Source organism: Macaca nemestrina, chromosome 1, assembly GCF_043159975.1.
Source record: "Macaca nemestrina isolate mMacNem1 chromosome 1, mMacNem.hap1, whole genome shotgun sequence".
Taxonomy (NCBI): domain Eukaryota; kingdom Metazoa; phylum Chordata; class Mammalia; order Primates; family Cercopithecidae; genus Macaca; species Macaca nemestrina.
In genome coordinates this window covers 179,381,396-179,409,392 of record NC_092125.1, presented here as the reverse complement: position 1 = coordinate 179,409,392, position 27,997 = coordinate 179,381,396, and the positions used below count along the sequence as shown (strand labels likewise).

Below are 27,997 nucleotides of genomic sequence, written 5' to 3'. Positions count from 1 at the left end.
CTTTCGTTCCCAGCAGGCCCTGCGCGCGCAAGATGGTGTCGTCCTGGTGGTGGTCTTGAAGCGAACAGATCGTTATGGCGTTGGCGTCCGGGCCCGCAAGGCGGGCGCTGGCTGGCTCCGGACAGCTCGGCCTTGGGGGCTTCGGGGCCCCGAGACGCGGGGCGTATGAGTGGGGCGTGCGCTCCACGCGGAAGCCGGAGCCTCCTCTCCTGGATAGGGTGTACGAGATCCCTGGACTGGAGCCCATCACCTATGCAGGGAAGATGCACTTCGTGCCCTGGCTGGCGCGGCCCATCTTTCCGCCCTGGGAGCCGCGCTACAGGGACCCAAGGTTCTACCGCTCGCCCCCTCTTCACGAGCATCCGCTGCACAAAGAGCAGGCCTGCTATATCTTTCACCAGCGTTGCCGCCTTCTCGAGGGTGAGGCCCCGGGACGGGCGGCAAGGGAACATATTCCTCTGCCCAGCACTGACCCCGACCCTCTGTGGCTTTGGGCGAGACATTGAAACTCTGTGGGTTTTGGTTTCTTCATCTGCGAAATGGGGCCGTAGTGATTCCCATCTTCTGAGAGTTGTTAGAATTGAGTTGTAAGGACCTGGGCCTCTGTGCGGGAGTAATAGAGAGTTTGCGTGTCAGCGTGAAAAGAGCTGCTTTCTAGGCCCACCCCTGGCTCTCTCTGTTTGACTTTGGGCAAATGGCTGACCATCCTGGGCCTCTATTTCCTGTGAATGATTTTGACTGGACAGTCCACATTGACCTTTCCAGGTCTGACATTCCGGAGATTAACTGCACATTTTAAAAGTAGATGGAGAGGCCGGGCGCGGTGACTCAACCCTGTAATCCCAGCACTTTGGGAGGCCGAGATGGGCGGATGACCAGGTTAGGAGATCGAGACCATCCTGGCTGATACGGTGAAACCCCGTCTCTACTAAAAAATACAAAAAAGTAGCCGGGCGAGGTGGCGGGCGCCTGTATTCCCAGCTACTCGGGAGGCTGAGGCAGGAGAATGGCGTAAACCCGGGAGGCCGAGCTTGCAGTGAGCTGAGATCCGGCCACTGCACTCCAGCCTGGGCGACAGAGCGAGACTCCGTCTCAAAAAAAAAAAAAAAAAAAAAAAAATGTAGATGGAGAGAGTTTATAGTGGAGACAGCAGAATGTTTAATCTCCAGGCCTGTCACCTCTCAAGTCCATGTCTAGTCCTCTGTCACTCTCACTAGGGACAGATCAAAATGACTTTGCCAAAACCAGCCTATCTAGAACAGTACCATAAATTATTTTCCAGAGTCCATGGAGAGGCTTGTTTATCCCTTTCCCCATTCTTCCATCTTCCTCAAATCAGGATAGGGATGGGGCAGGTCTTGAAAACAGAATGGTTGAGATAAGTGGGAACATTATTTTCCAAAGAGTAATTAGGGGGGAAAAAAAAAAGCAAATCTGGCAAGATTGGGGGACTAAGCCAGATAATAAATCCTAGGTTTGAAAAAAGTCAATTGGTCAGCCTTTTAAGCTTCTCAATTCCATTCCTGAAAGCTGATTGTTCAGCCTTTAAACACTTCCAGTGTCCTTACAAGGTACTGGGAAGGATCTCATAAGACTTGGCATCCTTGAGTGACCCAGGTAACAATACCAAGTGGATGAATGCATTAGCAGTATTTTAGACGTTAAGATTATATTCGTTTGCCTAGGCTGAAAATGTATTGTGTATCCTATGTTTTTGCTACTTACAGAGAGGTTCTGTAGGCTATAATAAAACTCTGCAAGATACAGGGCTAGAGAAGCCATTTGGGGTAATGGAGAGAGGTGATGGTCTTTAGGGTAGACAGACTCAGATTCTCCTCCTAGCCTTGTCACTTACAAGGTATGTGAGCAAATTCCTTAGTCTCTGAGTTTCATTTTTCATTTTATAAAATCCCATCTAACTTGCAGGTAAAGCTTCTGGCACAGGGTAGATGGTGACTTTCAGTAAATGGCAGCTCTAATTATCACCTATTTTTCATATGCAAATGAAACATAAAGTCTTAGTATTTTATCTATTTTCAAGTTTAAGGAACAGTGGTGGTGTCAGAACTAAAACTTAGTTTATCTGACTCCCAGTCCAGGGTTCTTTCTGCTGCACCACAAAATCCAGAAGTTACTTTTTTTTTTTTTGAGACAGCATCTTGCTGTGTTGCCCAAGCCAGAGTACTGTGGCGTGATCGTGCCTCACTGCAGCCTTGACCACCCAAGTTCAAGTGATCTCCCACCTCAGCTTCCTGAGTACCTGGGACCACAGGCGCATGCCACCACTCCCGGCTAGTTTTTAAATTATTTGTGAAGAGGAGGTCTCACCATGTTGCATAGGCTGGTCTCAAAGTCCTGGGCTCAAGTGATCCTCCTGCCTCGGCCTCCCAAAGTGCTGGGATTATAGGTGTGAGCCACTGCCCCTGCCCAAAAGTTACATTTCTAAACATTTATATTTATATTTCTGGTGTGATGTCTTATGGGTCTTAAAGTGAAAAGTCTCATTGTACTTATTGCTTTTCATTTATTTCCACAAGAGAAATTGCCTCAGGGTGTCTCCCCCAAAGTATCCTAAGCTCCCTTCCATCCCAGACATGGTCTGTCTGCCTGTCTCTTTCCTTCCGTCCTTCCTTTCTCTCTGTCTCTCTTTCTTTTTTTTTCTTTCGACAGAGTCTTGCTCTGTCATTCAGGCTGGAGTGCAGTGGCGCCTCCCAGGCCTAATCTATCCTCCCACCTAAGCCTCCTAAGTAGCTGGGATTATAGGCACATGCCATCACGCCCGGCTAATTTCTTGTATTTCGTTTGTAGAGATGGGGTTACACCGTGTTGGCCAGGCTGGTCTCAAAGCAATCTGCCTACTTCAACCTCCCAAAGTGCTGAGGTTATAGGTGTGAGCCACCATGTCTGGCCCAGACACAATTTTCAAATGAAGATACGACCTTGGGTCAGAGAAGTGTTCTTCCAGCTGAGATGGGTAATCTGCCAACCAAGGCAGCCACCAGCCTTCTGTTAATTTGTGGGCATGATCATTGAGAAGAATATAGTATTGACTTTTCTTTTGAAAATAGAGGACTGGCCGGTCGCGATGGCTCAAGCCTGTAATCCCAGCACTTTGGGAGGCCGAGACCGGTGGATCACGAGGTCAGGAGATCGAGACCATCCTGGCTAACACGGTGAAACCCCCTCTCTACTAAAAAAACAAAAAACTAACTGGGCGAGGTGGTGGGCGTCTGTAGTCCCAGCTACTCGGGAGGCTGAGGCAGGAGAATGGCGTAAACCAGGGAGGCGGAGCTTGCAGTGAGCTGAGATCCGGCCACTGCGTGACAGAGCGAGACTCTGTCTCAAAAAAAAAAAAAAAAAAAAAAGAAAATAGAGGACTGGTGTGTTTACTTGATCTAGAACTTAGATACCTAGGTCTATGCATGTTCCTCCCCTAGAGAAGCCAAATTTGGGGAAAGTGAAGCTAGGGAGGTCTTTGCCTGGCACCACAACCCATCCCACCAAGAGTAGCTAAGTTTCTTTAATGTTTAAAGATTGTCAGGCTAAATTAAATCTATTTTAGTTTACATATACACCATCTTTTATTTATTTATTTATTTTAGAGACAGGGTCTTACTCTGTCACCCAGGCTGGAGTGCAGTGGTGTGATCATAGCTCACTGCAGTCTTGACCTCCTGGGCTCAAGTCATCCTCCCACCTCCTGAGTTACTGGGATTATAGGCATGAGCCTCTGGGCCTGGCTACGTATATGCCATCTTTTCATGCAAAGTATTTTGGGCAGCTTATTTGTAACACAACCAGATTAAATTTAAAAACAGCTGAGGGGATCAGTACAAAGGAAAAATAAAACAGATAATACAACAAAAATTCATTCTGTGAGGTTCTACTTCATTTCCTTTTTTTTTTTTTTCGAGGTGGAGTCTTACTCTGTTGCCCAAACTGGAGTGCAGTGGCGTGATCTTGGCTCATTGTATCCTCTGCCTCCCAGGTTCAAGTGATTCTGCTGCCTCAGCCTCCCAGGTAGCTGGGACTACAGGCAAGCACCACCACACCCAGCTAATTTTTTTGTATTTTTAGTAGAGATGGGGTTTCACCGTGTTGGCCAGGCTGATCTCAAACTCCTGACCTCAAGTGATCTGCCCACCTCAGCTTCCCAAAGTGCTGGGATTACAGGTGTGAGCCACCATGCCCGGCCTAAGATTCTGCACTTTAAAAGGAAGCCCCAAACCTGGCTCTGAGCTTGCTAGCAATCAACAAATGGTACATAGCTAGGGTCAGCTAACTAGGTCAGCTGCTTGTTTTTATAAATGAAGTATTGGAACAAAACCATGCACACTTGTTAAGTATTCCCTATTGTTGCTTTTGTGCTCTAGCAGAGTTGAGTAGTTGTGAGAGAGACTGTGGCCAAGAAGCTGAAAATATTTACTATTTGACCCTTTGAGAAAATGTTTGTTGAACTCTGGTATAGAGAAAAATATTTTCAGTTACACAGTTCACCATGTCTATAAGACAAAACAGGCCAGGCGCAGTGGCTAATGCCTATAATCGCAGCACTTTGGGAGGCCTAGGTGGGCAGATCACTTCAGATCAGGAGTTTGAGACCAACTTGGCCAACATGGTGAAACCCTATCTGTACTAAAAATACAAAAATTAGCTGGGTGCTGTGGTGCATGCTTGTAATCCCAGCTACTTGAGAAGCTGAGGCAGGAGAATCGCTTGAACCCAGGAGACGGAGGTTGCGGTGAGCCGAGATCATGCTGCTGCACTCCAGCCTGGGCGACAGAGCGAGACTTCATCTCAAAAAAAAAAAAAAAAAAAAAAAAGACGAAACAGTTCTGTATCCAGGAAAAGCCCAACTTTTCTATACTAAGGCCAGAGAGGTTCAGCTTCTTCAAGTATTCATGAAAATCCGAAAGTTATTCTCAGTTATTTCCAAAGGTTGCTTTCCCCTGAGAAGGCAGCATGGGCTTATGCCTGGACCCACACCTAATAAATGAGGTATATTTGGTAGACACAGGCTATATTTGGTAGTCAGGGCTGGGGTGTGGGTTATTAGAAAGGATCTTAAATGAAAGGTTGGCATCCATCAATTTAGTCCCATAGCCTAGGGTCTATCCACTGCTTGCAGCATTCAGCCGTATTATCTCAGCTGTCTTAGCCACTGTTTGAATTCCTCTAGTGGCAGGCGCTCACCCCCTCAGTCACCTATTAATCATCCTGAAGTAGATGGTCATTCCTGAAGGTGAGTTGAAATCTGACTTTCTTAGCTTCTGCTCTTCACTTTTGGTTCTATCCCCTCAGGCGTCACAGAACAAATCCAGTTTCTCATTTGAGGCAGCCTTTTTACTAAGATGCTACCTGGCAGGTGTAAGCATCTCTTCCTGAATTGTTTTCTTTCTTTCTTTTTCTTTTTTTTTGTGGCTGATTACCTCAAAGGTGTAAAGCAGGCTCTCTGGCTCACCAAGACCAAGTTAATAGAAGGCCTTCCCGAGAAAGTGCTTAGCCTTGTTGATGATCCAAAGAACCACATAGAGAACCAAGACGAGCGCGTTCTGAATGTGATCTCGCATGCCCGTCTCTGGCACACCACTGAGGAAATCCCCAAGAGAGAGACCTACTGGTAAGTTCCCCCAAGTAAAGAAGATTTCCTACTAATGGATCTTCGAATCGACCTGTTGCTTTAAATCCCCAAATGTCTCTTTTTGTCTTCAAGCCCGGTCATCGTGGACAATCTAATACAGCTGTGTAAATCTCAGATTCTCAAGCATCCTTCTCTGGCCAGGCGGATCTGTGTCCAAAACTCCACGTTTTCTGCTACCTGGAACCGAGGTTGGTCATCTTGTACACCAGAAAGCCTTGGTCTGTTTTTTTGCCTTTCTACTCTTAGCCCCACCACCAGCTCCCATCCCCCAGCCCCCAAATACCTATCCTCACTCCCGTCCTTCGTGGTCTCATTTTGTAGGCTCAGACACACCCTTAGTATCATTAGCCATAGCCCAACCATTTTTGTTTTTAATCACTTTCTAAGACATTCATTCAACCATTAACAGCCATATCGAGTGCTTAGGATGTGCTTGGGAAGTCCCTAAATGCTGAAGGTAAGGAAATTTATAATAAAGCACATGTAGCCTCCGTCCTCACGATGCTCATATTCTATTGCAATAGTCTTCTTACCTCAGTTACACCTCTCTGGTCTTCCAAATCCATTTTCAGCATGGCCTGCTAGAGTGATCTTTCTAAAGTGCAAGCCTTTATGTCCCTGCCTGTTTCAGATCCTTCACTGTCTCCTAGTAGTGTAAACCATTTATTGTGAGTTACCAGCCCTCATGATTTGGTTGCCACTTAGTCTTTCTAGTCTTATCTCCTGCTCTACTGCCCACCACCCCATCCCTAAATTAGCCACTTGCAGCTTTTTAGCATCAAGCTTTCACACCCATGTGCCTTTGCACATGCTGTGCACTCTGTCTGGAATAATCTTTTTTGTTTGAGTTTTATTTTTATTTATTTATTTTTTGAGACAGAGTCTCACCGTGTCGCCCAGGCTGAAATACAGTGGCGCGATCTCAGCTCACTGCAACCTCTGTCTGCCTCCCAGGTTCAAGCAATTTCTGTGCCTCAGCCTCCCAAGTAACTGGGATTACAGGCGTATGCCACCACACCCGGCTAATTTTTGTATTTTTAGTGGAGATGGGGTTTCACCATGTTGGCCAGGCTGGTCTCGAACTCCTGGCCTCAAGTGATCAGCCCATCTTGGCCTCCTAAATTGCTGGGATTACAGACATGAGCCACTGCTTCCCACCTGGAATACTCTTTTCTGCTTTCTTTTCTTTTCTTTTCTTTTCTTTTCTTTTCTTTTTCCAGGTGGAGTTTTGTTCTTGTTGCCCAGGCTGGAGTGCAATGGCGCGATCTCGGCTCACTGCAACCTCCATCTCCTGGGTTCAAGCGATTCTCCTGCCTCAGCCTCTCAAGTAGCTGGGATTACAGGCACCCGCCCAACATGCCTAGCTAATTTTTTTTTTGTATTTTTAGTAGAGATGGGGTTTCACTATGTTGGCCAGGCTGGTCTTGAACTCCTGACTTCAGGCAATCTACCGCGCCTGGCCCTCTGCTTTCTTCATTTAACCAAATTCTCCTTATCTGCAAGACTTCACTCAAGTTCCCCCTTCTCTGTGAATCTGGGCTGGGGTATCTGTTCCTCCTCTGTGTCCCTTATGCTCATTCTGCCATCATAGCACACATTACACTGTACTGTCAGTATCTACTGTCAGTTCTGTCTACCCCACTAAACGGAACTCCTGATGGCTGAGACCATATCTTACTCACGTTGTCCAGTGTCTAACAGTTCATGGTACACAGTAGGTGCTGACTGAAGGGATGCGTAAATGCATATACCTACTGTTGGTGTTTCAGGCAGGGATATTCATAGAACACAGGTGTTCTAACTGATGGAATCCTGGAGCAGGGAAACCAGCTATGGAATGATTTGGGATTTCAGGACATCTGCTTGGTCAGGATTTGTGTATAGACTTCCTGGCAAAGAGTCAGCTTTGCAGAGGTAATGACACCACTAAGGAAATTAGTGAACCTCATTAATAGAGGAGTACTTGGCCCATCATCAAGTATTACCTCTAATTAAACTACCCCATTTGGCGCTGTCACTGGAGGAGGGATATGGAGGGAATTGAATCAGAAACCACACAAGAGTGGTCTGTGGGGAGAATCGAAAACCCAAGGTTAGGAGAGGTCCATGCACGTTTATTTTTCTTGCAGATTATATGTGAGGAAACAGGAAATACTTTAGAAAACTATTCTTGAGGTGACAGATCAGAGTTTATCCACTCACAGAGGTAGTATCCCTTTCTTACCTATCCAGTAAGGGAGGCCACATGCTAATTAATGACAGTGCTATTGACCAAACCAATTTTTAGACATACAAGAAAACTGGCCTTGATCCGTTACCATCACACTGTGGCTATTTCTGAAAACCCAAGCACCTTCTGAGAAAGATTTGCCTCAGTGGACACTCCTCAGGAGGCCATTCTCAAGGTGTTTTTCCAGGCACATTTTGTCTGGTGGTAGCATGTGACCTCCTGTGGGGACCTCTGTGAAGGGTGTCTGTGCATGTTCACAATGGCTGACTTGCTGATGAGTCAGATGTGAGTTTGTTTTCCTCTTGCTACCTATGTCTGCACGTAGCATATATGCTAATCCGACTTCATTGAGGCTCTTTGGCCAGGGTTTTCTCACTCTCAGTCGTTAAGGACAATCTGGCCCCTTTCCTAAGTTTAAGAATCTCCTCTGCCTTGGCTGGGTGCAGTGGCTCATGCGTGTAATCCCAGCACTTTGGGAGGTCGAGGTGGGTGGATCATGAGGTCAGGATATTGAGACCATCCTGGCTAACACAGTGAAGACCCATCTCTACTAAAAATACAAAAACAAAAAATTAGCTGGGCGTGGTGGCGGGCACCTGTATTCCCAGCTACTCGGGAGGCTGAGGCGGGAGAATGGCATGAACCTGGGAGACGGAGCTTGCAGTGAGCCGAGATTGCGCCACTGCACTCCAGCCTGGGCGACAGAGCAAGACTATGTCTCAAAAAAAAAAAAAAAAAAATGCCGGGCACAGTGGCTCACACCTGTAATCCCAGCACTTTGGGAGGCCAAGGCGGGCGGATCACAAGGTCAGGAGATGGAGACCACGGTGAAACCCCGTCTCTACTAAAAATACAAAAAATTAGCCGGACGTGGTGGTGGGCGCCTATAGTCCCAGCTACTCAGGAGGCTGAGGCAGGAGAATGGCGTGATCCCGGGAGGTGGAGCTTGCAGTGAGCTGAGATCATGCCACTGCACTCTAGCCGGGGGACAGAGCGAGACTCCGTCTCAATAAAAAAAAAAAAAAAAAAAAGGTAAGACTACCTCTAGTCTTAGTGCTCCTCTCTCTCTCCATCACTCCTTCCCTGCTGTATCCTACTCTAGTCACCTGGATTTCTCTCCCTAAATTCTGCCACAGAGTTGCCTGCACCTGTGCCTTTGCACATTATTCCTCCTTGACTAGAGTGCTTTTCCCCCTCTCTTTGCCTGGCAAGCTTTTACTCAGTGGTTTTCAACTAGGGACAGCTTTTCCCTCCAGAGAACATTTGGCAGTGTGTGGAGACATCTTTGATATGATGTGGATGGGGTGTGGGGACATGGGATGGGGAGGGAGATCAAATGGCATCTGGTAAGTAGAAGCCAGGATGCTGCTAAACATCCCACAGTACACAGTAGGGGGAGGCATTCCCTCCCCCTACTCCACCAAAGAATTATCTGATCCAAATGTGAATAGTGCTGCAGTTGAGAATCTCTGCTCTTACCTGTCCTTCCAGATGTCATTTTAAGGCATTGCTGCTTTCAGGGAGCTTCCCATTCCCAGAGAAGTTCAGTTTTCCCCACCTGTACAATTTTTGAATATGTTTCATCCTTTTCACTGCAGCACTCACTACCTGGTGGGCTCCTTGAGAGGAGAGAGTAACTCTCACGCATCTCTGGGTTAGAGCAGGTGCTCAGGAAGATCTGGATGGTGCAGGCTTCGTTCCCCAGAGACCATCAGCCCTCAGGGTTTATTGGGAAGGGAACACAGGAAGAAGAATGCATTGGTTCATCCCCTCTTAAGGATCCCAGGCTTAACATCCTAACTTAGTTATGTGTTCTGTGATTAGGCTCATGGTCTAGAAATGCTATAAATGACTTAAGGCACATGGGAGGATGAAGGCTTTAGACTTTGCAGATTTGAGAAAGTCTTTAATTATTATTATTTTTTTTTTTTTAAGTTTTTTGAGACAGAGTTTCACTCTGTTGCCCAGGCTGGAGTGGAATAGCATGATCTTGGCTCACTGCAACCTCTGTCTCCCAGGTTCAAGCAATTCTCGTGCTTCAGCCTCCCTAGTAACTGGGATTACTGGCATGCACCACCACTCCTGGCTGACTTTTTTTTTTTTTTTTTTGAAACAGAGTCTCGCTCTGTCACCCAGGCTGGAGTGCAGTGGCATGATCTTGGCTCACTGCAAGCTTTGTCTCCTGGGTATACGCCATTCTCCTGCCTCAGCCTCCTGAGTAGCTGGGACTACAGGCGCCTGCCACCACGCCCGGCTAATTTTTTGTATTTTTAGTAGAGACAGGGTTTCACTGTGTTAGCCAGGATGGTCTCAATCTCCTGACCTCGTGATCCGCCCGCCTTGACCTCGCAAAGTGCTGGGATTACAGGCGTGAGCCACCGTGCCCGGCCAATTTTTTGTATTTTTTAGTAGAGACAGGGCTTCGTCATGTTGCCCAGGCTGACCCAGAACTCCTGGTTTCAAATGATCCGCCTGCCTTTGCCTCCCAAAGTACTAGGATTATAGGCATGAGCTACTGTGCCCAGCTGCAAAAGTCGTTAGTACCAGGTTAGAGTAACCATTTTTCTCCCTTTTAGAGTCTCTTCTCCTTCAAGTCCGTGGTTCTGGTGGAGCCCGACTGAGCACCAAGGATCCTTTGCCCACCATCGCCTCCAGAGAGGAGGTTGAAGCTACTAAGAATCATGTTCTAGAGACCTTCTACCCCATATCACCTGTCATTGATCTTCATGAATGCAATGTTTATGATGTGAAAGATGACACAGGTGAGGATCAATGTCTTGGACTTTTAGGCAGTGTGGGGGAGAAGGACATGCTTTTTCTGGAGGGAAAGGATATACTAAGAACTTGCTAGGCGCTAGGCACCTCGCGTGTATTACCTATCTCCTAGGATCCATGTGGCCCCATGAGACAAGTACTATTGTCTCCATTTCATAGGCAAAGAAACTGCAACTCAGGGAGGTTAAGTGATTTGCTCAAAGGCTAACTTTACTTTTTACCTTGGAGAAGTAACTCTGTTACATCAGAATGGCTTGAGGGGCTTTTTTTTTTCTTCAACAAACTGTATCATTGGGCATTTGAGGGGCTTTTGACCAAGGCTTTTTCTTTATTCATAGGTCCCATGAAGGCACCCACTTTCTGTTTACCTTGTAAACTCTGGCCAACCCCCTTTAAGGACTGAGAAAGCCCCGTGGACATTGAATGGGGCCATTGATCCAAACTCCAGCAAGCCAGGGACCACCATGTACTCAGTCAGCCAAGACATCACAAGGGAGTGAGACTAGGCTGGCCCCCACTTCCTGCCATCCACTCTGTCCTCATGAGCTGTAGCATCTTCCTCATAAACCCCTTCATTGTCACAACCACAACCTAGGTCAGTCTTTACTGTCCTTTACCTAGCCTATTGCCACAGCATCCCAGCTGGTCAATCTGACCCCACATTATTTTCTCTCTGGTCCATTTAGTTCACAATTCCAGAGTAGCCTTTCCCCAACACCACCTTCATCCCATCTATCTTCATGCCCACCTCCCGTTTCCTATTGAGTAAAGTTGGAACTCCTTTGCTGACATGAAAGAGCCTTCACATCTTGTCTCTGCCCCATCCCCAGCCTCATCTTTGCGTCCTCCCCCACCTGCCCCATTTCTTGTGACTGTGCTGAATTCATCATGCCCTTTCTCACCTCTATGCCTTGGCACTTCCTCTCCCTTTGCCTGGAGCTCTTGACCATTCTTTCCTTTTGGTCTTCAGCTTGCTTACTTGTCATCTTTCACAGTTCATCTTAGGAATCACTTTCTCTCAGAAGTACTTTGGGATCTTCCAGTCTCATCAGGGTCTTTCTGACTGTCCTCCCATAGCCCGTGACTCACCTCACATCTTGACATGTCCCTCCATACAGATATGGTCAGTTTTCCTGTCTGTCTCCCCTCTAAACTGTGAGCTCCTCAAAGACAGTGGCAAGCTCTGCTTGGCCTCCATTCCTGGTACCTGTCTTAGAGCTTGGCACAGAGTGAGTTCTAGATATTTACCTGTGTCAAGTACCTGAGGAGACTGAAGTACCAAACATGCAGCAGAGCCATGCCTCCTCTAGGCTTTTCAGAGCCTACATTATTTTCCCAGCCTCTTTTTTTTTTTTTTCCCTGAGACAGGATCTCCGTCTGTCACTCAGGCTGGAATGCAGTAGCACGATTGTTGCTCTCTGCAGCCTTGACCTCCCAGGCTCAAGCAATCCCCCCACCTCAGCTCCTGAGTAGCTGGGACCACAGGTGTGTGCCACCACACCTGGCTAATTTTTGTATTCTTTTTAGAGATAGGGTCTTATTATGTTTCCTACGCTGGTCTCAAACACCTGGGCCCAAGCAATCTGCTCGCCTCGGCCTCCCAAAGTGCTGGGATTACCGGCATGAGCCACCAGGCCCAACCTTCCCAACCTCTTCCTTCCTTCTTTTCACCCATATTCAGTGATCCAGATCACTTATTCTAGAAGTTCCCAGCCTACCAAGAGTTACTCATAGCCATGCGAGAGAAGAGAATCATGACTTGATAAGGTCATGGCTGAGAGGAACAAGTGCTAAACTTTGATTCTCAGCACTAGTGTTGTGTGGGTTAATTGTGAATGATGAGGCAAGTCATTTGTCACTAATATTAAAATAGTAAATTTTGCAAATGACTTGCTTTCTTGTTTTTTTTTTTTTATTTCTTTTGAGACGGAGTCTTGCTCTGTCACCCAGGCTAGAGTGCAGTGGTGCAATCTCGGCTCACTGCAAGCTCCGCCTCCTGGGTTCACACTATTCTCATGCCTCAGCCTCCCAAGTAGCTGGGACTACAGGTGCCCACCACCATGCCCAGCTAATTTCTTGTATTTTTTTAGTAGAAATGGGTTTTCACCGTGTTAACCAGGATGGTCTTGATCTCCTGACCTCATGATCCACCCATCTCGGCCTCCCAAAGTGCTGGGATTACAGGTGTGAGCCACCATGCCCGGCCGACTTGTTTTCTTTTTAATAATTACCACAGATTTCAAGTTCTCCTTCTCCTAACATCACTGTCATCTGTGTGCCAGAATGAGAGAGAAAGGTGTGGAGTTAGAACTAGCTTGCAAGAAGCACCTATAACAGGTTGGCAGGCATTTTCTGTGAAGCGCCAAATAGTAAATATTTTAGGTTTTACAGGCCACATATGGTCTCTGTCACAGCTACCCAATAGTCATACGTAAATGAATGACTGTGGTTGTGCTCCAATAAAAATGTTATTTACAAAAATAGGCAGCAGGCCAGATTTGGCCAGTAGGCTGAAGTTTGCCAGCCCCTGAGCTATAGTGATAGTGCCCACCTTTGTTGAGTCTCTGTGTGGCACCTGTCCCTGGGCTAAGGTGAGGTGACTTTCCTGAGGCTTTATGGCAGGCTGATGAATCCTTTCCACCCCTCCACATAATTGTGTCTCTTGCAGGATTCCGGGAAGGCTATCCTTACCCCTATCCCCATACCCTGTACTTACTGGACAAAGCCAACGTACGACCGGACCGCTTTCAGCCAGATCAGCTGCGGGCCAAGATGATCCTGTTTGCTTTTGGCAGTGCCCTGGCTCAGGCCCGGCTCCTCTATGGGGTACGTATGTGAAGAAGACCACTGAGCTGCTCTACGCCGTGTTGGTCTCCTCCCTTAAGGTTATTGCTCAGAGGAAGAAAAGGGATGTAGGGGAACTGATTGCTTGACTGAGGAGTTTTAGGGAGGAGTACTTCAGCCCACCCTGTGGAGATGAGCCGACATCACTAGGGGCTGACTGCCTGTGCTTCACCTAAGTAGCTCACTTGACCACAGTAGCCCACATGTTTTACTGAAGTCCCCACTTTCCACGCTATGCCATAGAATTACAGGGAGGCCGTGCAGCTGATCCAGCATTACACAGCACTAAGTGATGGAGATAGGACTGCAGGTAGGTCTGCCCCACTCTGAAGTCTTCAGTTATTTGTGCTGCAGCATGCTGCCTCCGTTCTTGTAGTGGCAGAAGTGGAGCACAGGTGGGAGGAAGTGGAGCAATAGAGATGGCCAAGCCCTGCCCGCCAACTCAGGATGGGTGCTGGGGACCCAAGATACTCCTTGGTGGTAGCCCCTGATCCTAAGAGGAGGTCTCAGGGACCTAAATGGTATGGAATACAGACTAACTTGTCACAGAGAGCTGTCCTAAGATGGGAAAAACTTGGCTCTGGGAGCAGAGGCCTCCAGGGAAGGGAGGGCTGTATGGTAGCCCTCAAGCAGGCCTGGGACACCAGATCCCTGGTTTGGGATGTTGGGGTAGGGAGTTCATGAGAGCCACTGCTGGACCCCCAGGTCTTGGTTAGAGCCTGAGTCTTTTCTAGAGCAGGAATGAGGAAAAGTACTGTTTCCCATATTATTTGGCCTAGGGGGAGTTGGAGAGCCATGGTTAGCCAAATGGATAGGGAGTGGAATGGGCCTTGCCCAGACTGAGCGCCTGCTGCATACCACACATTTATTTAGGGTTTTTATTAACAAAAAATCAGTGGTTCGTTTGTAAAATATAGTCTTGGATTAGCAGCAGGAGCATCATCTGGGAACTTGTTGAAAATGCATACTCTCAGACCTACCCCCAGACCTGCTGAATCAGAAACCCTGGGGTTGGGGCCCAGCGATCAGCATTTTAATAAGCCCCCCATTGACGCTGCTACAAGCTCGAATTTAAAAACCACTGAACTGGCCAGGCACGGTGGCTCATGCCTGTAATCCCAGCACTTTGGGAGGCCGAGGTGGGAGGATCACTTGAGGCCAGGAGTTGGAGACCAGCCTGGCCAACATGGCGAAACCCCATCTCTACTAAAAACGCAAAGATTAGCTGGGTGTGATGGTGCATGCCTGTAATCTTAGCACTTTGGGAGGCCGAGGTGGGAGGATTAGTTGAGGCCAGGAGTTCAAGACCAGCCTGGCCAACATGGCGAAACCCCGACTCTATTAAAAATACAAAGATTAGCTGGGTGTGGTGACATGCACATGTAATCCCAGCTACTCAGGAGGCTGACGCATGAATATTGCTTTAACCCAGGAGGCGGAGGCTGCAGTGAGCTGAGATTGCACCATCGCACTCCAGCCTGGGTGACAGAGTGAGACTCTGCCTCAAAGGAAAAAAAAAAAAAAGACCACTGAACTGAAATTTCAGAACACAGCATTATTTAATCCTTGTAGTTTTTTAACCCCATGTGGCAGATGTCATTAGCTTCATTTTACAGGTGGTGAAACTGAGGCTCACGGAGGCTAAGGAACTTGCCCAGGGACACACAGCTAAGAAATTCATATGAAGTCAGATCTTCATATGACCTTCTTGTGTCTTTCCAATCCTAGGACAACTGTCTTATTCCCATTCCTGAAGGCTCTGAAAGGTTAGGTAACTTGCCCAAGATCCCACAGCTAATGAGTGGGGAAGCAAAGCTTGGAACCGTGATCTCTCCAGTTTTGAAGGATGTGCTACTCCCAACTCAGGCAGGAGAAGGAGGCAGAGATAGTCACAACCCTGGTCCCAGGCCTGCAGACTCAGTGTAGCCTCTGTGCCAGCTATTGGCATCAGAGCCTGGGTAGCAATGATACCACTAATTACCACCAAGTTGGGTAGGAGCGGAGGCCTCCTTCAGCCCCTCCAGGTACAAATTATTCCTGGGGATGTGAAGTTGAGCAATTATGGGAAGAGCCTCCATGTAAAAGGTAAAATTGCTGAGAAATTTATGTACTACCTGCAGTTTTATTGATCTGTAGAGGGAGATAAGAGTCAATACAGAATTCTCGGCTAACACTTACCGGTACTTTTCTTTTTATTTATTTTTCATGCAGCTAAGAACAGGTATTTCTAAGGCCAAAAGCCCCAGTGTGGCCCACACTGAGGTCTGACATTAGGTATTCCTAATGCCAGATTCAGCCCCAGTGGGGTGGAATCAAGGATGGCCTGCTTCATGGGGCCTGCCTGTTGAATCTTCATTCATTGAGTAGCAGTCACCAAACTGGATTGCTGCAAAGTCTCAGCAGGTCACCATACAATTTATCTCCCATACTGGGACACCACTGAGAATAATGAGGTGCCACTATTAGATACACTGGGACACCAGGATTAGACCAGAACAACAGGGCTTTCAGTGACTTAATAGCATGGAGTCTGATCCCACGTCACACCCCATGGGTGACCTGGAGCAAATTATACCACCTCTCTGAACCTCAGTTTCCTTATCTGTTAGTGGGAATATGCCTCTAGCTTTACGAGAGTAGAGGTGACCTGATGTAAAACTGGCAAGATGCCTGGCACCTGAGAGGCCTTCAGTAAATGATTTTAGGTATTACTCCTATTACCAAGTGGCAGTAACCAGAAGAGATCAGTAGCAGGAATTGACTGGTGAAATCCTGACGCTGGCATGGCTGGATGGATACTCCAGAAATATGGCCCATATTGAGTTGCAGTGTAAGCATGAAGCCCAGTGAATGTGACTGCCAGGCCCTTAGAAGCAAGGCAGGGACGTGGGGGAAGTGTGTGGTCTGGCATGAGCCTGTTTGGATTCTACACCACCCATCTTTGTGATTTCAGGCAAGTCACTTTGCCTCACCGAATCTGTTTCCTCCTCCGTCAAATGGAGTGAGAACTGAATGAGATGACATCTATCCGTTGACCCTCCGGATTCACATTTGATAGCTGATGTCACTGTGGTCCTCATCAAGTAACGCCAAGAGTTTGAGGGATTTCTGTCATTAACCCCCCAGCTGGCCTGCCTGAACTCTGGCTTGCCTGGAAATTGCCTCTCAGTGGCAGGAACTATTACTCTGATGTGCTCAAATAGAAGAGCAGGCACCCTGGGGCCATGAGGCACAGCCAGCCTGGGTGAAGAAGGCCCAGCCCTGGACAGTGCCCTGAACTCCTCATTCTATTTTAATTGCCCCAAAGAGAAGCCATTCAGTGGACGTAGGTGGACGTTGTAAAGGGCAGAACTAGAAGCTGCCTGGGCCGTGCTGTTCCTTACACTCCACAGCTTCTGATTTGTTTTCCTTTTCCCCTTTTCCTCTCAGAATGATGCCAAGGTCTTGGAGCAGCCCGTGGTGGTGCAGAGCGTGGGCACAGATGGACGTGTCTTCCATTTCCTGGTGTTTCAACTGAATACCACAGACCTGTCCTCTAATGAGGGTGTCAAGAATTTGGCCTGGGTGGACTCAGACCAGCTCCTCTATCGGCATTTTTGGTGTCTCCCAGTGATCAAAAAGAGAGTGGTTGTGGTAAGTTGAGCCATCTCCCGCCTGACCCAGGAGGGCCCTGCCTCCTCCTACCTGGTGTGAGCCTCAGGTGGGATTGCCGGGGTGCTCTGAGTAGAGCCCTGGCCCTGGGGACTTCCCACCCAGGATCTCTGCCTGGAGGACTCCTTCAGTCCCGCCCCTACCTAAGGCCCTGCCCAGTGCTCCACTCCAGCTCCTGCTTCCCTTTGCACCCTCCAGCCATTCCAGTTCCTCGCAGCTTCCAGGGTGCTCTGCGGCTTCATTAGCTTTGGCCTTTGTAGATGCTGCTCCTTTTATCTAGGAGGCTTCTTGCCTTCTCCCCTCCCCATTAGTCTTTGTCAGGCTGTCCTCCACTTGTCCTTCCAGGTTTAGCATAAGTGTTTCTTATTTTGGGAAACTTCTGACCACCACCGCCCCCATCCCAACCCTCACTTAAGTGCCTCAGGTGGGCTGCCCTGGCCTCCATATTCCCCCATCACAGCACGATCACATTGCTGTGCGTAGAATCTCTTCACGTTTTTTTTCTTCCGCCAAACAGAACTCCAAGCTCCTAGATCCTTGAGGGCAGGTTCTGTGGGGATGCATTCATTTGTTTCATCCCAAAGATACGGAGTTCCTCCTGTGGCACCATCACTGCTGCACCCCACTGCTCAGCTGACAGGGTCCAGGCCTGCTCTCTGTGTAGTGGGCAGTAGCAGTATCTAAATAAATTCCTGATAGAGCATCAGGCAGTGATATGCACCCTGGAGAGACCTATAGCAGGGTCAGGGACTGAGAAAGCGGAGTAGGGGTACTGCCTGCTCTGGGACCAACTAGGTCCCACACAGGCCTGAGTATGGGCTTGCTAAATGGAGTCGCTGAGCCTTTGAACATTCTCAGCAGGTCCGTTCTTGAACTAGTTCTCCAGCAGCTCAGTGCTGTTTCCACCTGAAATGCCTGTCGGGTCTGTGCCCTTTGCTTTGGCCCCGGACACCCTCAGTTCACCTGCATAGTCACAGCAGCCACCTCCATGCTCTCTGCTCTTAGTCACGTTTTCCCTCCTGACTCTGTGTCTTCAGGTTCTCTTCCCTCAGCCTCTCCCTTCCAGGATACTGACTCAGGGCTGGGCCTGTTGTGGTTTGGAGAGAGCTCCTCCTCACCTCTGCAGCCTCATCTCCTGCCGCTCCACCCCTCAGCATTCGCCCTGGGCTCCAGCCCGATCTTGCTCTTCCTGCCTTCATTTCTTCTTCTTCTATTGCATGTGCTGGGCTTTCTGAAGTCTCCTTCGTTTTCTTTCTTTTTGCCCCATTCTGCTCGCCCTTCCACATATAAATGTCGGCGAGTTAGTCATTTCTCCCTGCTTTCTTCTTTTTCCTACTTCTGCAGTGGGGTCTGTCTCCTTTCATTTTCACTATTTGAACAGCTGACCATAAGCTCCTTGGGGACAGGAACCAGAGTCAAGTTACTGCTGTGTCTCTGTCTCCAGCACAGGACATAGGCCCAGTAGAAAGAAAGCAGGTGCCCAATAAATGTGTGTGGAATGGGTGAGGGATGATTGTCCCTGGGATTAGAGAGGGCAACAGCCCATTTGCTCCTGGTGGTTGAAGTGAGAGGGCCTCGGGAGCAGAGCAGTGTCAACAGCTGTTTTGGCTGAAGGGGGCTGGGAATGCTTCCCGTCCTCCCAGTCTGCAGCCCCTCAACACCCCTTCTTAGTCTGAGAGAGAGACGATGTCAGAAAAAGAAAGTTGCTGTCCAGGCACTGAAGATTTACTTCAATCCAATCTTGTTTTAATTGCTGTCGTTAAACCTAGTAGCAGGGTCCTAATGGACTGTGTTCTTTCCAGGAGCCTGTTGGGCCAGTTGATTTCAAGCCAGAGACATTCAGAAAGTTTTTAGCTCTATATTTGCACGGTGCTGTGTGAGCTGAGGACCCCTCTGAATCCTGAACCCTCCCTTGCCTCTCTTCCACGGAAGAGAGCCTGGGTCCCGTGGAGCCTCAATGCCCGTTTGGCCTGCTACTCTCGCTGACAATAAAGAGCCCTTGTGTTGCACTGAAGCCTGTGTTTGGTAAGAGGGTGGCATCAGGAAGGGCCCCCACACAAGTCCAAGCCCTGGAGCCTGACCTGCCCCAGCTGAAGCCCAGCTCTGCCCTGGACCCGTGTTGTGATCTTAGATAAGCATCTTCATCTGTCTGTTTCCATTTCTTCATCTGAAACCTGGGCTAATGTGACTGACCTGGTGTTGAAGACTCCGGGTTATGTGTGTGTAGTGTCTGCCACATGGCAGATACGCTGATGGTCACTAGGTTCTTATGGCATTATTTAAATTGTGGACACATTCCACAATGACTGCAGAAAATCTCGCTAGAGTATTTATTGTAGATTTCTCCCTTGTATCCTGGTTAATGGGGTGAGTACACCCCTGATTCAGCTGGCCTCTGTTTGTCCAAATAATGTCAAGTCCTAATCTGTGCCAGACACTGCTACCATGCCAAGCACCTGATACACAGCATCTTTAATCTCCACACACCCCTTACAAGGTAAATGTCATTTCCATATTCAAGAAAAATATTGCATGCCTAGCATGTGCTATGCGCTGTTCTGGGCCCTAAGGAGAAAACACGGAAAATTTAAGGTATTTGCCCAAGGTCACCCAGCTGGTGCTATAGGTCAGCTTCCCGAGGAAACGCAGAGATTTTTATTTGGGGAGAACCTGTGGAGAGTGAAGGCAGCAGCAGGTGGGGGTGGCGGGCCCAAGCTCAGTGTGGCTGCATCTGAGGCCTCACCCAGTTCATGGGCACTCTGGAGCCAGAGGCAAGGGAGTTGAGCCTTCTACAAACACCCCTGACCTGGCACCAGCCATTGGATATGTGCTGCTTCCCGACAGCGGGTGGGACCTTGGGCGAGGTGGCTTTGTTGGGCTGTAATTCCTGCTGAGGGACTGCTGAGAGCAGTTAGTGTGGGAACTTCCGGCAGCTGGAGGAGCTCTCAGCTAGGCATTGGCAAAGTGGCGTCCAGCCTGTGTCTGCCTCCCAGGCTTGGGCTCTTTCCACTTGACAGCTTACTTTGTAGGCTTGAGGGATTACCAGGAAAAGCAGCAAGGCACAGAGGACCATGGGGACGGGGAGTGACTGGAAGTGGGGAGGCTGGAGGCTTGGCTGGGGCTGGAGTGGCCAGCTCGGGAGGGGCCTGAACACCAAGCACCTCACCTCCCAGGGCAGCTGACCTTGGGCTCCGGGGACTCTGAGCCCTGCTGCCCATTTTACTTTTTATTTTACAGACAGGAAACAATTATACATAAATGATAAAAGTTCAGAGTTCAGGGAAAAATAAGTCGACCCACCCAAGGCGGTCCCTAGCTAGTCCTTTTCCCTAAGGATAACAGAGCTTCGAGTTTCTTCCATGCTTTTGGTGAAAATGTGTATGTATCGTAAGAACACATGTATGTACGTGACTGAAGAGACAGCCCCTGTTCTGCCCTTCCTTTTTCACCTGATGTCTCCGGATCATAGGCTCTTGCCACATCACCACATAGGATCTCTTCATTCTTTTGAGCAGCTGTGTTAATATCTGTTGATGACGGTCCAGGTTGTTTCCAGTTGTCATTAGAAATAATGCTGCAGTGAGCATCCTCGTTCATGTATCTTAGAGTACTTTTGCCAGCAGAGCCATTGGGTAAGTTCCTAGCAGTGGAATTGCTGAGTCAAAGGTTTTTTTTTTAAAGAACACTCTGTTGGGAGTACAGAGGAGGAGCTGGCGGGATGGTGGTAGGGAGTCCAGCTGGAGGCCACTGCAGTGATCTTGGGGCAAGTGGTGGTGATGGCTTGGCGTGATCCTGAGCAGGCTGAAGCCCCTGGAGACTGCTTGGAGGGGAGGGAGGGTGAGATGAACTTGAGCCCTGAGCGAGCGGGATGGAGGCTCTGAGTAAGTGAACCGTCAGCAGATGACCTTGTAGCTTGAGGACTGCCTGGAAGCGGGCCAGGGTTGCAGGGCAGGTCTGGGCAGCCTGTCCTCCCAACCCACCCTGAATGAGGACAGCTCGGATGCCAGCCTTAGTGCTCAGTTGTGGAGCCTGGAGCCCAACTGCACTTTTGTGTCAAGGGAGCTGCAAAGTGCAGCTGATCTGCAAAGCGGGGCAGGCAGGACTGGCGGTTTTTTAATTGTCCCCATAGAGATGAGGAAACAGGCTTAGAGACCACATGATGTAGTGTGAAGAGCTGGGAAGCTCCTGTGTCTTGACAGCTGCCCCCTCTACAGACAGGTCCTTGCTTCTCCAAATCCCAAATGTCTATCAGCCTCATCCCCACTCCCTCATTCAATGCAGGAGAGGAAGTGATGCAGCAGAACCTGAGGGCCTCAGCCAGCCTCCAGCCCAGTGCAGGCTCCCCAGCCAGTGAGCTGGTGAAGGAGCAGGAGCATGCTGCAGGGAGAGTGCTGCACCAGGTCATGCTGGATAGTGCAACCCCACGATAGGAACTTCCAGCAACAGACTTTTGGAAGTGAAATGGTGACGTTCCCATTGTGAACATATTTTTCACTGTCTCATGTATTTAAGTGCCTGGTTGATCCATTCAAAAATTCTTCAGTTCATTTCCAGCAAGCTTCAGTGGCAAGGGAATTCTAATTTGGCTGGGGGAGAGCCACTTTCCCCCTCCTGTATTCCAGCTGCCCTGTCAGATCCTCAGCTTCCTCGCTGGCAAAATGGGGATATGGCACCTCCCTTCCAGGTTTCCCCACCTTTGGATCAAATAGATTCCATTCGACAAGGAGGTTTCAAGTCAATGGGTTTGGAGTTCTCAGAAGCCTGGTGGAAAGGTGAGCTTGCTTGAGGGGACCTGACTTTAGGCTGCTCTCTGTTCTCTCCCAAGGCTGGCTCAGGCTGGACCCAGGGCAAGTGTTTGGCAGAGGCTCTGTGACAACTCACAGGGCTCTGGGAAGGAGCAGGACAGGTTCCTCTTGGACTTTAGACAGTATCTCCCTGGTTCCTTTTTTGCTGTGGGTGAAAGTCTCAGAAAGCATGCAGGTGACCCGAGTGTCTCTGACTGTCTCTTTTTAACATGGACACTCAGATGTCCGTGACCCACAAGGCCTACCTGCTTCACTGCTGGAAGACCCCCCCGGTCCAGGGACCCTCTCCCCTCAGAATACATCTCCTCATACCCAAAGACTACATCCAGGGAGTGGGCTTGCTGCCCAGGGCAGGACCTCCATCCCTTAGAGGCCAGCCTGTCAGAGCAACGTGGCCCCTGCCATGTTCACTCTCACACACGCACACGTGCGCACACACATGTATGCACGCACACCACACTCCTGCACATGCCCACAGTCACACTTCCACCCCCACACACACACCACACCCCCAGACATGTGCCCACATGCACGTGTGCACGTGAGACCCATGGGTCTCCTCCTCCCCAGCTAGGCCAGTGATGGAACCCAAGAATAGGTCCAGACTGGAGATTGAGCCCTGAGGTCCCTCACCATAGACCTCCTCTAGGGGCAGCCCATTGAATAAGCACCTACTGTGTGCCAGGTGTTGTGCTGGGAGCGACAGTTACAGAATGAGGGAGATGTGGTCCCCGCCCTCTGGGAGCTCCCGGGGTACTGGGTGGAGACGGCCAGAGTAGTCGCCTTTGGATTGGCAGTAGCAGGTACCCACAAAGGCCACCTCCTTCCCCACACCTGGGCACCTACCCACCCACAGGTGACAGCATGCCATAGGGAGGGGTGCCACTGAGCACATTCTGGGGCGACTACTCAACAACATCCAGTTATTCCAAGAGCACTCATCATGTACCTACTGGGCACCAGGACCTGTGCTGGCAATTCTGGGGACAAAGAGGGCTTGTACATGGTCCCTGGCTTAGAGGATCTCCCAGCCTGATGGGGGAGGCATACACTGAACCAGGCTGTGGGGACCCAGGGAGAGCGCTATCCCGGCCCAGAAGGCTTCCAGGAGGAGGGGCCATCTGAGCTAGGTTCCAAAGGGCAAGTAGGAACGAGGAGGGGCTGGCAGGAACAAAGGCCCTGGCTGGGCAGACATCCACAGAGTACCGCAAAGTTGGAGGTGAAGTGCTGAGGGACAAGGAAAAGCAGGAGTGCGCATGGCCCTTCCATGCCCTGCAGCTGCCTGGAAACTGTGAGGAGCGTGGACTTGGTCCCAGAGTCACAGTGGGCGTAGCCACCTGGGTTCCCCACTAGCAAGAAGCCCTCTCCTCTCTGCACCCCTTTTCTTCTCATGGTCACCAGGGCATCTCGCTCTTCTTGCTCTCCTGGTCTTCTTCTCACTGCTCTGCCACCTTTGTGGGTCGCTCCTGTTCCCCAGATCTCAGGGCCCAGTCCTTCAGCCTCTTCTCCATTCATTCCCTAGATGATTTCAGCCAGTCTTATGACTTTAAAGACCCTCTAAATGGCAACAACTCCCACGGTATGCCTCTAGTTCAGACCTGCCTACTTGATGTCTTTACTGGATATCAAATCAGCATCTCAAATTTAACTCACCAGAACAGAGCTCTTCCCGCAGCCTGCCCCACCTCCACAAACGGCATCTCCGTCCTTCCGTATCTGTTCACTACTGTATCCCTAGTGCCAGAACCACCCCTGGCATAAAAGGGGTGCTCAGCAAACACATGAGTGGATGGATGGAAAGAAAGAAGTCTACGGAGGCTCAAAAGTGAGATGGTCTTTGTGGCATTGGAGGGCTGACATGGAGGCAGGAAATCAAGGGCATGGCTGAATTCCAGAAACCAGATGCCAGGTTCTGTGGCTCCGCAGGCGCCCTGGGAATAGAGAGGAGGATAGAACAGAACCTCTGTCTTCCAGCACCCACCCTCGTTGGTCTTTTATTTCCAAACCCCAGCCCCAACTCCAAGCCCCCAGTGCTTATACCCAGTGAGCCCAGGGCTGGGCAGAGCAAGGCTCATCTGCGTGTAATCCCACCCTGCCCAGCCACTCTGCCCAAGTCCAGGGGAGCCCCATGGCCTTAACTCCAAGAGGCCCAGCTCCCCTCAGTTCAGGGCCAGAGCCCTCTGAAGCACCCCGGGCATGTTCTGAGCTCAGTCTCCTGGAGTCTGTGGAATTTGGGAACACAGCTGGTGTACCACTTCATGGGAGAGCAGAGACTGGGGCAGGGCAGGGGATTTCTCAGGTCACTAGGGAGCCAGCCTGAGCAGCCTTACCCCCAGCTGGAGCCCTGCTCTGGCCTAGCGCCTTAGTGCCTGTGCTGCTGCTGGTGTCAGTGACTTGCCTTAAGTTTCTTCTTTCCTGGCTCTGGGGTAGGGGGCAGTGGGGATGCCCAGCAGGCAGGCAGGTGAGGGGTCCGCTGTCTCAGGCCTGGTCCTAGCTCTGGCCCCCTAGGCTGGCCAACCCCTAGAATCGAGTGCCTGCGGACAGCGATGACTCCAGCAGGAAAGCTGTGGTCCGGCCCCCGACTCCGGCACCTCTCAGTGATGGCCTGAAGCCCTTTTTTGTGAAAGAACTGGCATGACGCTTCCTTTTCTCCTGCTCATTTCAGTATCTTTCCACTGGCTCATGTAGAGCTCTGGTCTGGCCCCAGGCAGTGATGAAAATGCTTAGTGAACAAGAACCAGTTCTTTGCTTAGAGATCTCTCCCCGAGGAAGGCCAAACTAACCTGCACCCTGGCCATTTGTGTTATGAAGGCAACTGCAGGGCTGCTGAGGGGCCCCAGGCTGAGGGGTAGCACAGCACACAGCAGGCGCTCCCCCCAGGCTGGGCCCCGTGACCTGCCTTCCTCCAGCTAGGCACCCCAATCCCATGGCTCTTGTCTGTGCCTGACTCCTGCTCCAAGGAGCACAGGTATTAGATGAATATCCCATCCTCCCAACCTCCTTTCCCCAGCCCTGGGTCAGCACCATTGATACAGGTTAGTCACAGCCTCAGTCTCTTCATCTCTCCAATGGAGATGCTTTTCCAATAGTTCAAAGGTGTCCGTGCTGAGCAAAACCCCAGGAAACCTTGTTCCAAGGTGAAGAGGGAAGGACCAGATGGAATCTTCTAGATCCTCCCAGCTACTCCCCAACACACCCATTTGGACTTTCCCCACATATGAGTAACAACATCACTTGCAGCGAACACATGCTGCTCTTAGTCCGTGCACGGCACTGTTCTGAGCACTTCATGGTGCTAACCTCCTCACAGCCCATGAGGCAGCCAGCCCGTCAGCCCCCATTTTGCAGATGAGAGAACTGAGAACAGAAATATCAACTAATTTGCCCACGGCCACACAGCAAGTTGCAGCAAAGGCAAGATTTAAACCTGGGAATTTGCTATCTGGTCCCCTAAGGGCCTTATAAACATGGGCTAAGCCTATCCTTTGCTTGGACCCTCTGTCTCCCACCCACCCCGGCATCTACTCCTGCTGCAAACCTAGAATGAGGTCCCCAGAGCTCCAGGGAAGAAGAAAGTTCTTTCTAGTCGTGCAAGTCAGCATCCATAGCGGCTTACCTCACCCTAGCCCTCAGCATTTCTTGCCTAAATGTCATCTGGGAATGGCTCTCTCCATATCCTGCCAGCCCCACCTGATTCATCTCCCAGGATGCCACCAGCATACACTTTCCAAAATTTACTAAGTAGACTGCACTACTCTCAAAACCCTTCAAGGGCTCCCAGTGCCTTGGAGCCTTAGGAAAAAAAAAATATATATGTATCAACCTCCCTGTGCCTCCCAGTCGCAAACAGCAGGCACTTGAGGTTGGGGGCCTGGGGTGAAGCCAGTCCCACCTGAGGGGAGAAAGCAGGGAGTGGCTGTGGTTCTCCTGGCTGATAGCGACTCCTCATAGACAACAGAGGGCACCAGGAACCTTTTCCTACTTCCAGAAAAATAAACAACATTCCAGCAAACCAAAATGTGTTTGCAAGACAATAAATGGAAAATGGCTTTTAGAAGGCCCCCAAATATTTAAAGTAAGACGGATACCTCCCTCCCTCCCAACCCACCTTCCGCCGAGGCCATCGCGACTCCACAAGAACACAGAACTCGCAGGCCCAGGAAAAGAAGGCAGACGCCTCAAACACAAAACATCTTGTTATGCACCAGGAACAAAAACTGTGCCCAACAAGTCACCTTGCATTTTGTAATCAGTGTAATAAACTCCAACCCACGTTCCCCAAACATGTCAGGAAGGGCTGCGGAAAAAAGATGTCCCTTTAATAAAACGTTATCAACATATATCGTACACAAACTACAATGTATCATAATTACTTTTTTTTTTCCTCTCTTAATTCAGAACCAGACTACAAGGTAAGAAAAAACACAGAAACAGCTACAATGTTCCCAATAATCCGCACAAAGTCTTTTTTCAGGCAGATGATATCTCACATAATATGATATACATGGATCAGAAAGGGAGGGAGTAAAACAAAGACCAGCTACAGGGGAGGGAGGAAGGAGAAGGGCATGTCAATGTACAAAGAATTCGGGTGTCTTCCAGGGCAAGACACAAAGGTTTCTGTGGGGTGATGAGGTGAGTGGGGCCATGAGCACCCTCCCGGGAGGGGACAGGCTCCACCGTCGGGCTTGTTGGTTTTTTAAAATAAAAACAGGACCGGAGACAGCACGTCTGTTTGGTTGTTGGTGTCCCCCCACCCCCCACAGCTGCTCCAAAGTCTTTCCATCCAGTCCCAAGCATATACAGAGCAATTCTGGTCAGTATCCCATCTTTGAGAAAGGACGAATAAAGAGAAAAAGAAAACCGGAACTCGAGCCCCCCAGCCGGTGCACATGACGACGCTGATGCCAGGATCTCGGGACCAGAACGTGGAGGTCACTGTTTTCATGTCCCAGGTCATAGCCATCCTGTCAGTGGCAGCCTCTCCTACTCTGCGTCAGGCCACCACCCAGCTGGCAGGATTCTCACTGGGAAGACTGGGGTGGGGGCGGAGGAGGGGCTGGGAGGTCCAGGAGAGGAGGAGGAAGGCATCCTGGGAACAGTGCATGCCACTGGGTCACGGCGACGGGCTGGGCTGTGGTGGAATCCTGAAAGGGGCCGGTGGTCCGGCCCCTCTGGCCACAGGATGAGGGTGCTGGGTTCTGAGGTCCAAGCGTGCCGCTGCCGTTGCCGTAGAAATCAAGCTAGAACAAACGCGTTCCCGCTCCTCCCCTGCCTGTTGCACAAACCAAAACCCCAAATGGAAAACGGTGACTGCCTTTTCTTCTTTCCAAAAAAGGCCTTTTGAAAGAAACCACCGATTGTAAACTGTCCAGTTTATTATTATTTTTGATGGCTACAGACAATGTGGGCTCTCACACCTAGACTAGCGTTTCTGGTGGAAGGGCTTGGGGACAGACAGACAGCAGGGCTTCTGGTTTTCCTTTTTTTTTTTTTTTTTTTTTTTTTTTTTTTAAGAAGAAAGCATAGAGGTTGATTGGGGTGGGGGGCTTGCTAGAAGCTTCCATTTAAAAAAATTTTCCCCAAAAAACCCCCCCTGAAAACAAATAAAAAAATCCCAACGGTAAAACCCCAAACAAAAAACAAAACAAAAAAGTGTCGTGTACGGAAAAGGTCCTTTGGGGAAAGGGCAAGGGGTGCGATTTTTCTGGTCACTGACTTGAAATACATTTTTGAGTTTTGTCCTTCATGTTTTATGGAATAAAAAGTTCGGCCTTTTTATTGCATGAAACTAAAATTGGGAAAGGTGGGGGGCGTGGATGGGGTGGGAGGGGGTTGAGGGGAGCAGGGAGATGCCCTCCCCACCAGCTCCTGGATAATGACACCTCACTTCTTGCATAATTTCTGGCATCTTCCCGCCTGCAATGCCCGCTCTCTCAGCGTCTCGGAGAAGGGGGGATCACACACTCATCGTCATGCTTGGAGAATACTGGAAGGGAGAAGCAGAGAAGGAGGGGGTGAGCATTGTGGGGAGGCCGCTGACACACCGAG

At 49.7% G+C, this 27,997-nt stretch overlaps 2 protein-coding genes across 13 annotated transcripts in view; one reads left to right on the top strand and one right to left on the bottom strand.

The window, feature by feature from the left end:
• The first annotated feature begins 1 nt into the window (after position 1).
• LOC105495103 (mitochondrial ribosomal protein L37) lies at positions 2-27,457 on the top strand. Of its 3 annotated transcripts, none has more exons than XM_024797018.2 (7): positions 2-420; positions 5,437-5,620; positions 5,714-5,829; positions 10,448-10,633; positions 13,315-13,472; positions 16,920-17,123; positions 25,935-27,457. In XM_024797018.2, exons 1-7 carry the CDS (start codon positions 75-77, stop codon positions 26,193-26,195), a joined length of 1,455 nt encoding a protein of 484 aa, XP_024652786.1. In that variant the 5' UTR covers positions 2-74; the 3' UTR covers positions 26,196-27,457. The 3 variants fall into 3 exon arrangements, with proteins under 3 accessions (XP_024652786.1, XP_011762610.1, XP_011762611.1); XM_011764308.2 differs by lacking the exon at positions 25,935-27,457 and adding an exon at positions 18,944-19,150; XM_011764309.3 differs by lacking the exons at positions 10,448-10,633; positions 25,935-27,457 and adding an exon at positions 18,944-19,150 and having other exon boundaries at positions 12-420.
• Positions 26,245-27,997, bottom strand: part of LOC105495102 (single stranded DNA binding protein 3) — a 180,967-nt gene continuing 179,214 nt past the window's right edge. For all 10 annotated transcript variants that reach the window (XM_011764305.3, XM_011764302.3, XM_011764303.3 and 7 more), the window contains one exon: positions 26,245-27,935. In XM_011764305.3, coding sequence (XP_011762607.1) covers positions 27,906-27,935 — 30 coding nt within the window. In that variant the 3' untranslated portion in view covers positions 26,245-27,905. The remainder of the gene's footprint in view (positions 27,936-27,997) is intronic.

What these genes read in the sequence shown, in the direction of transcription:
- LOC105495103 (XM_024797018.2), top strand. Translation starts at nt 75, where the DNA reads ATGGCGTTGGCGTCCGGGCCCGCAAGGCGGGCGCTGGCTGGCTCCGGA. An exon ending in GCGTTGCCGCCTTCTCGAGG is followed by an intron (nt 421 to 5,436) that starts GTGAGGCCCCGG and finishes ATTACCTCAAAG; the next exon opens with GTGTAAAGCAGGCTCTCTGG. An exon ending in TTCTGCTACCTGGAACCGAG is followed by an intron (nt 5,830 to 10,447) that starts GTTGGTCATCTT and finishes TCTCCCTTTTAG; the next exon opens with AGTCTCTTCTCCTTCAAGTC.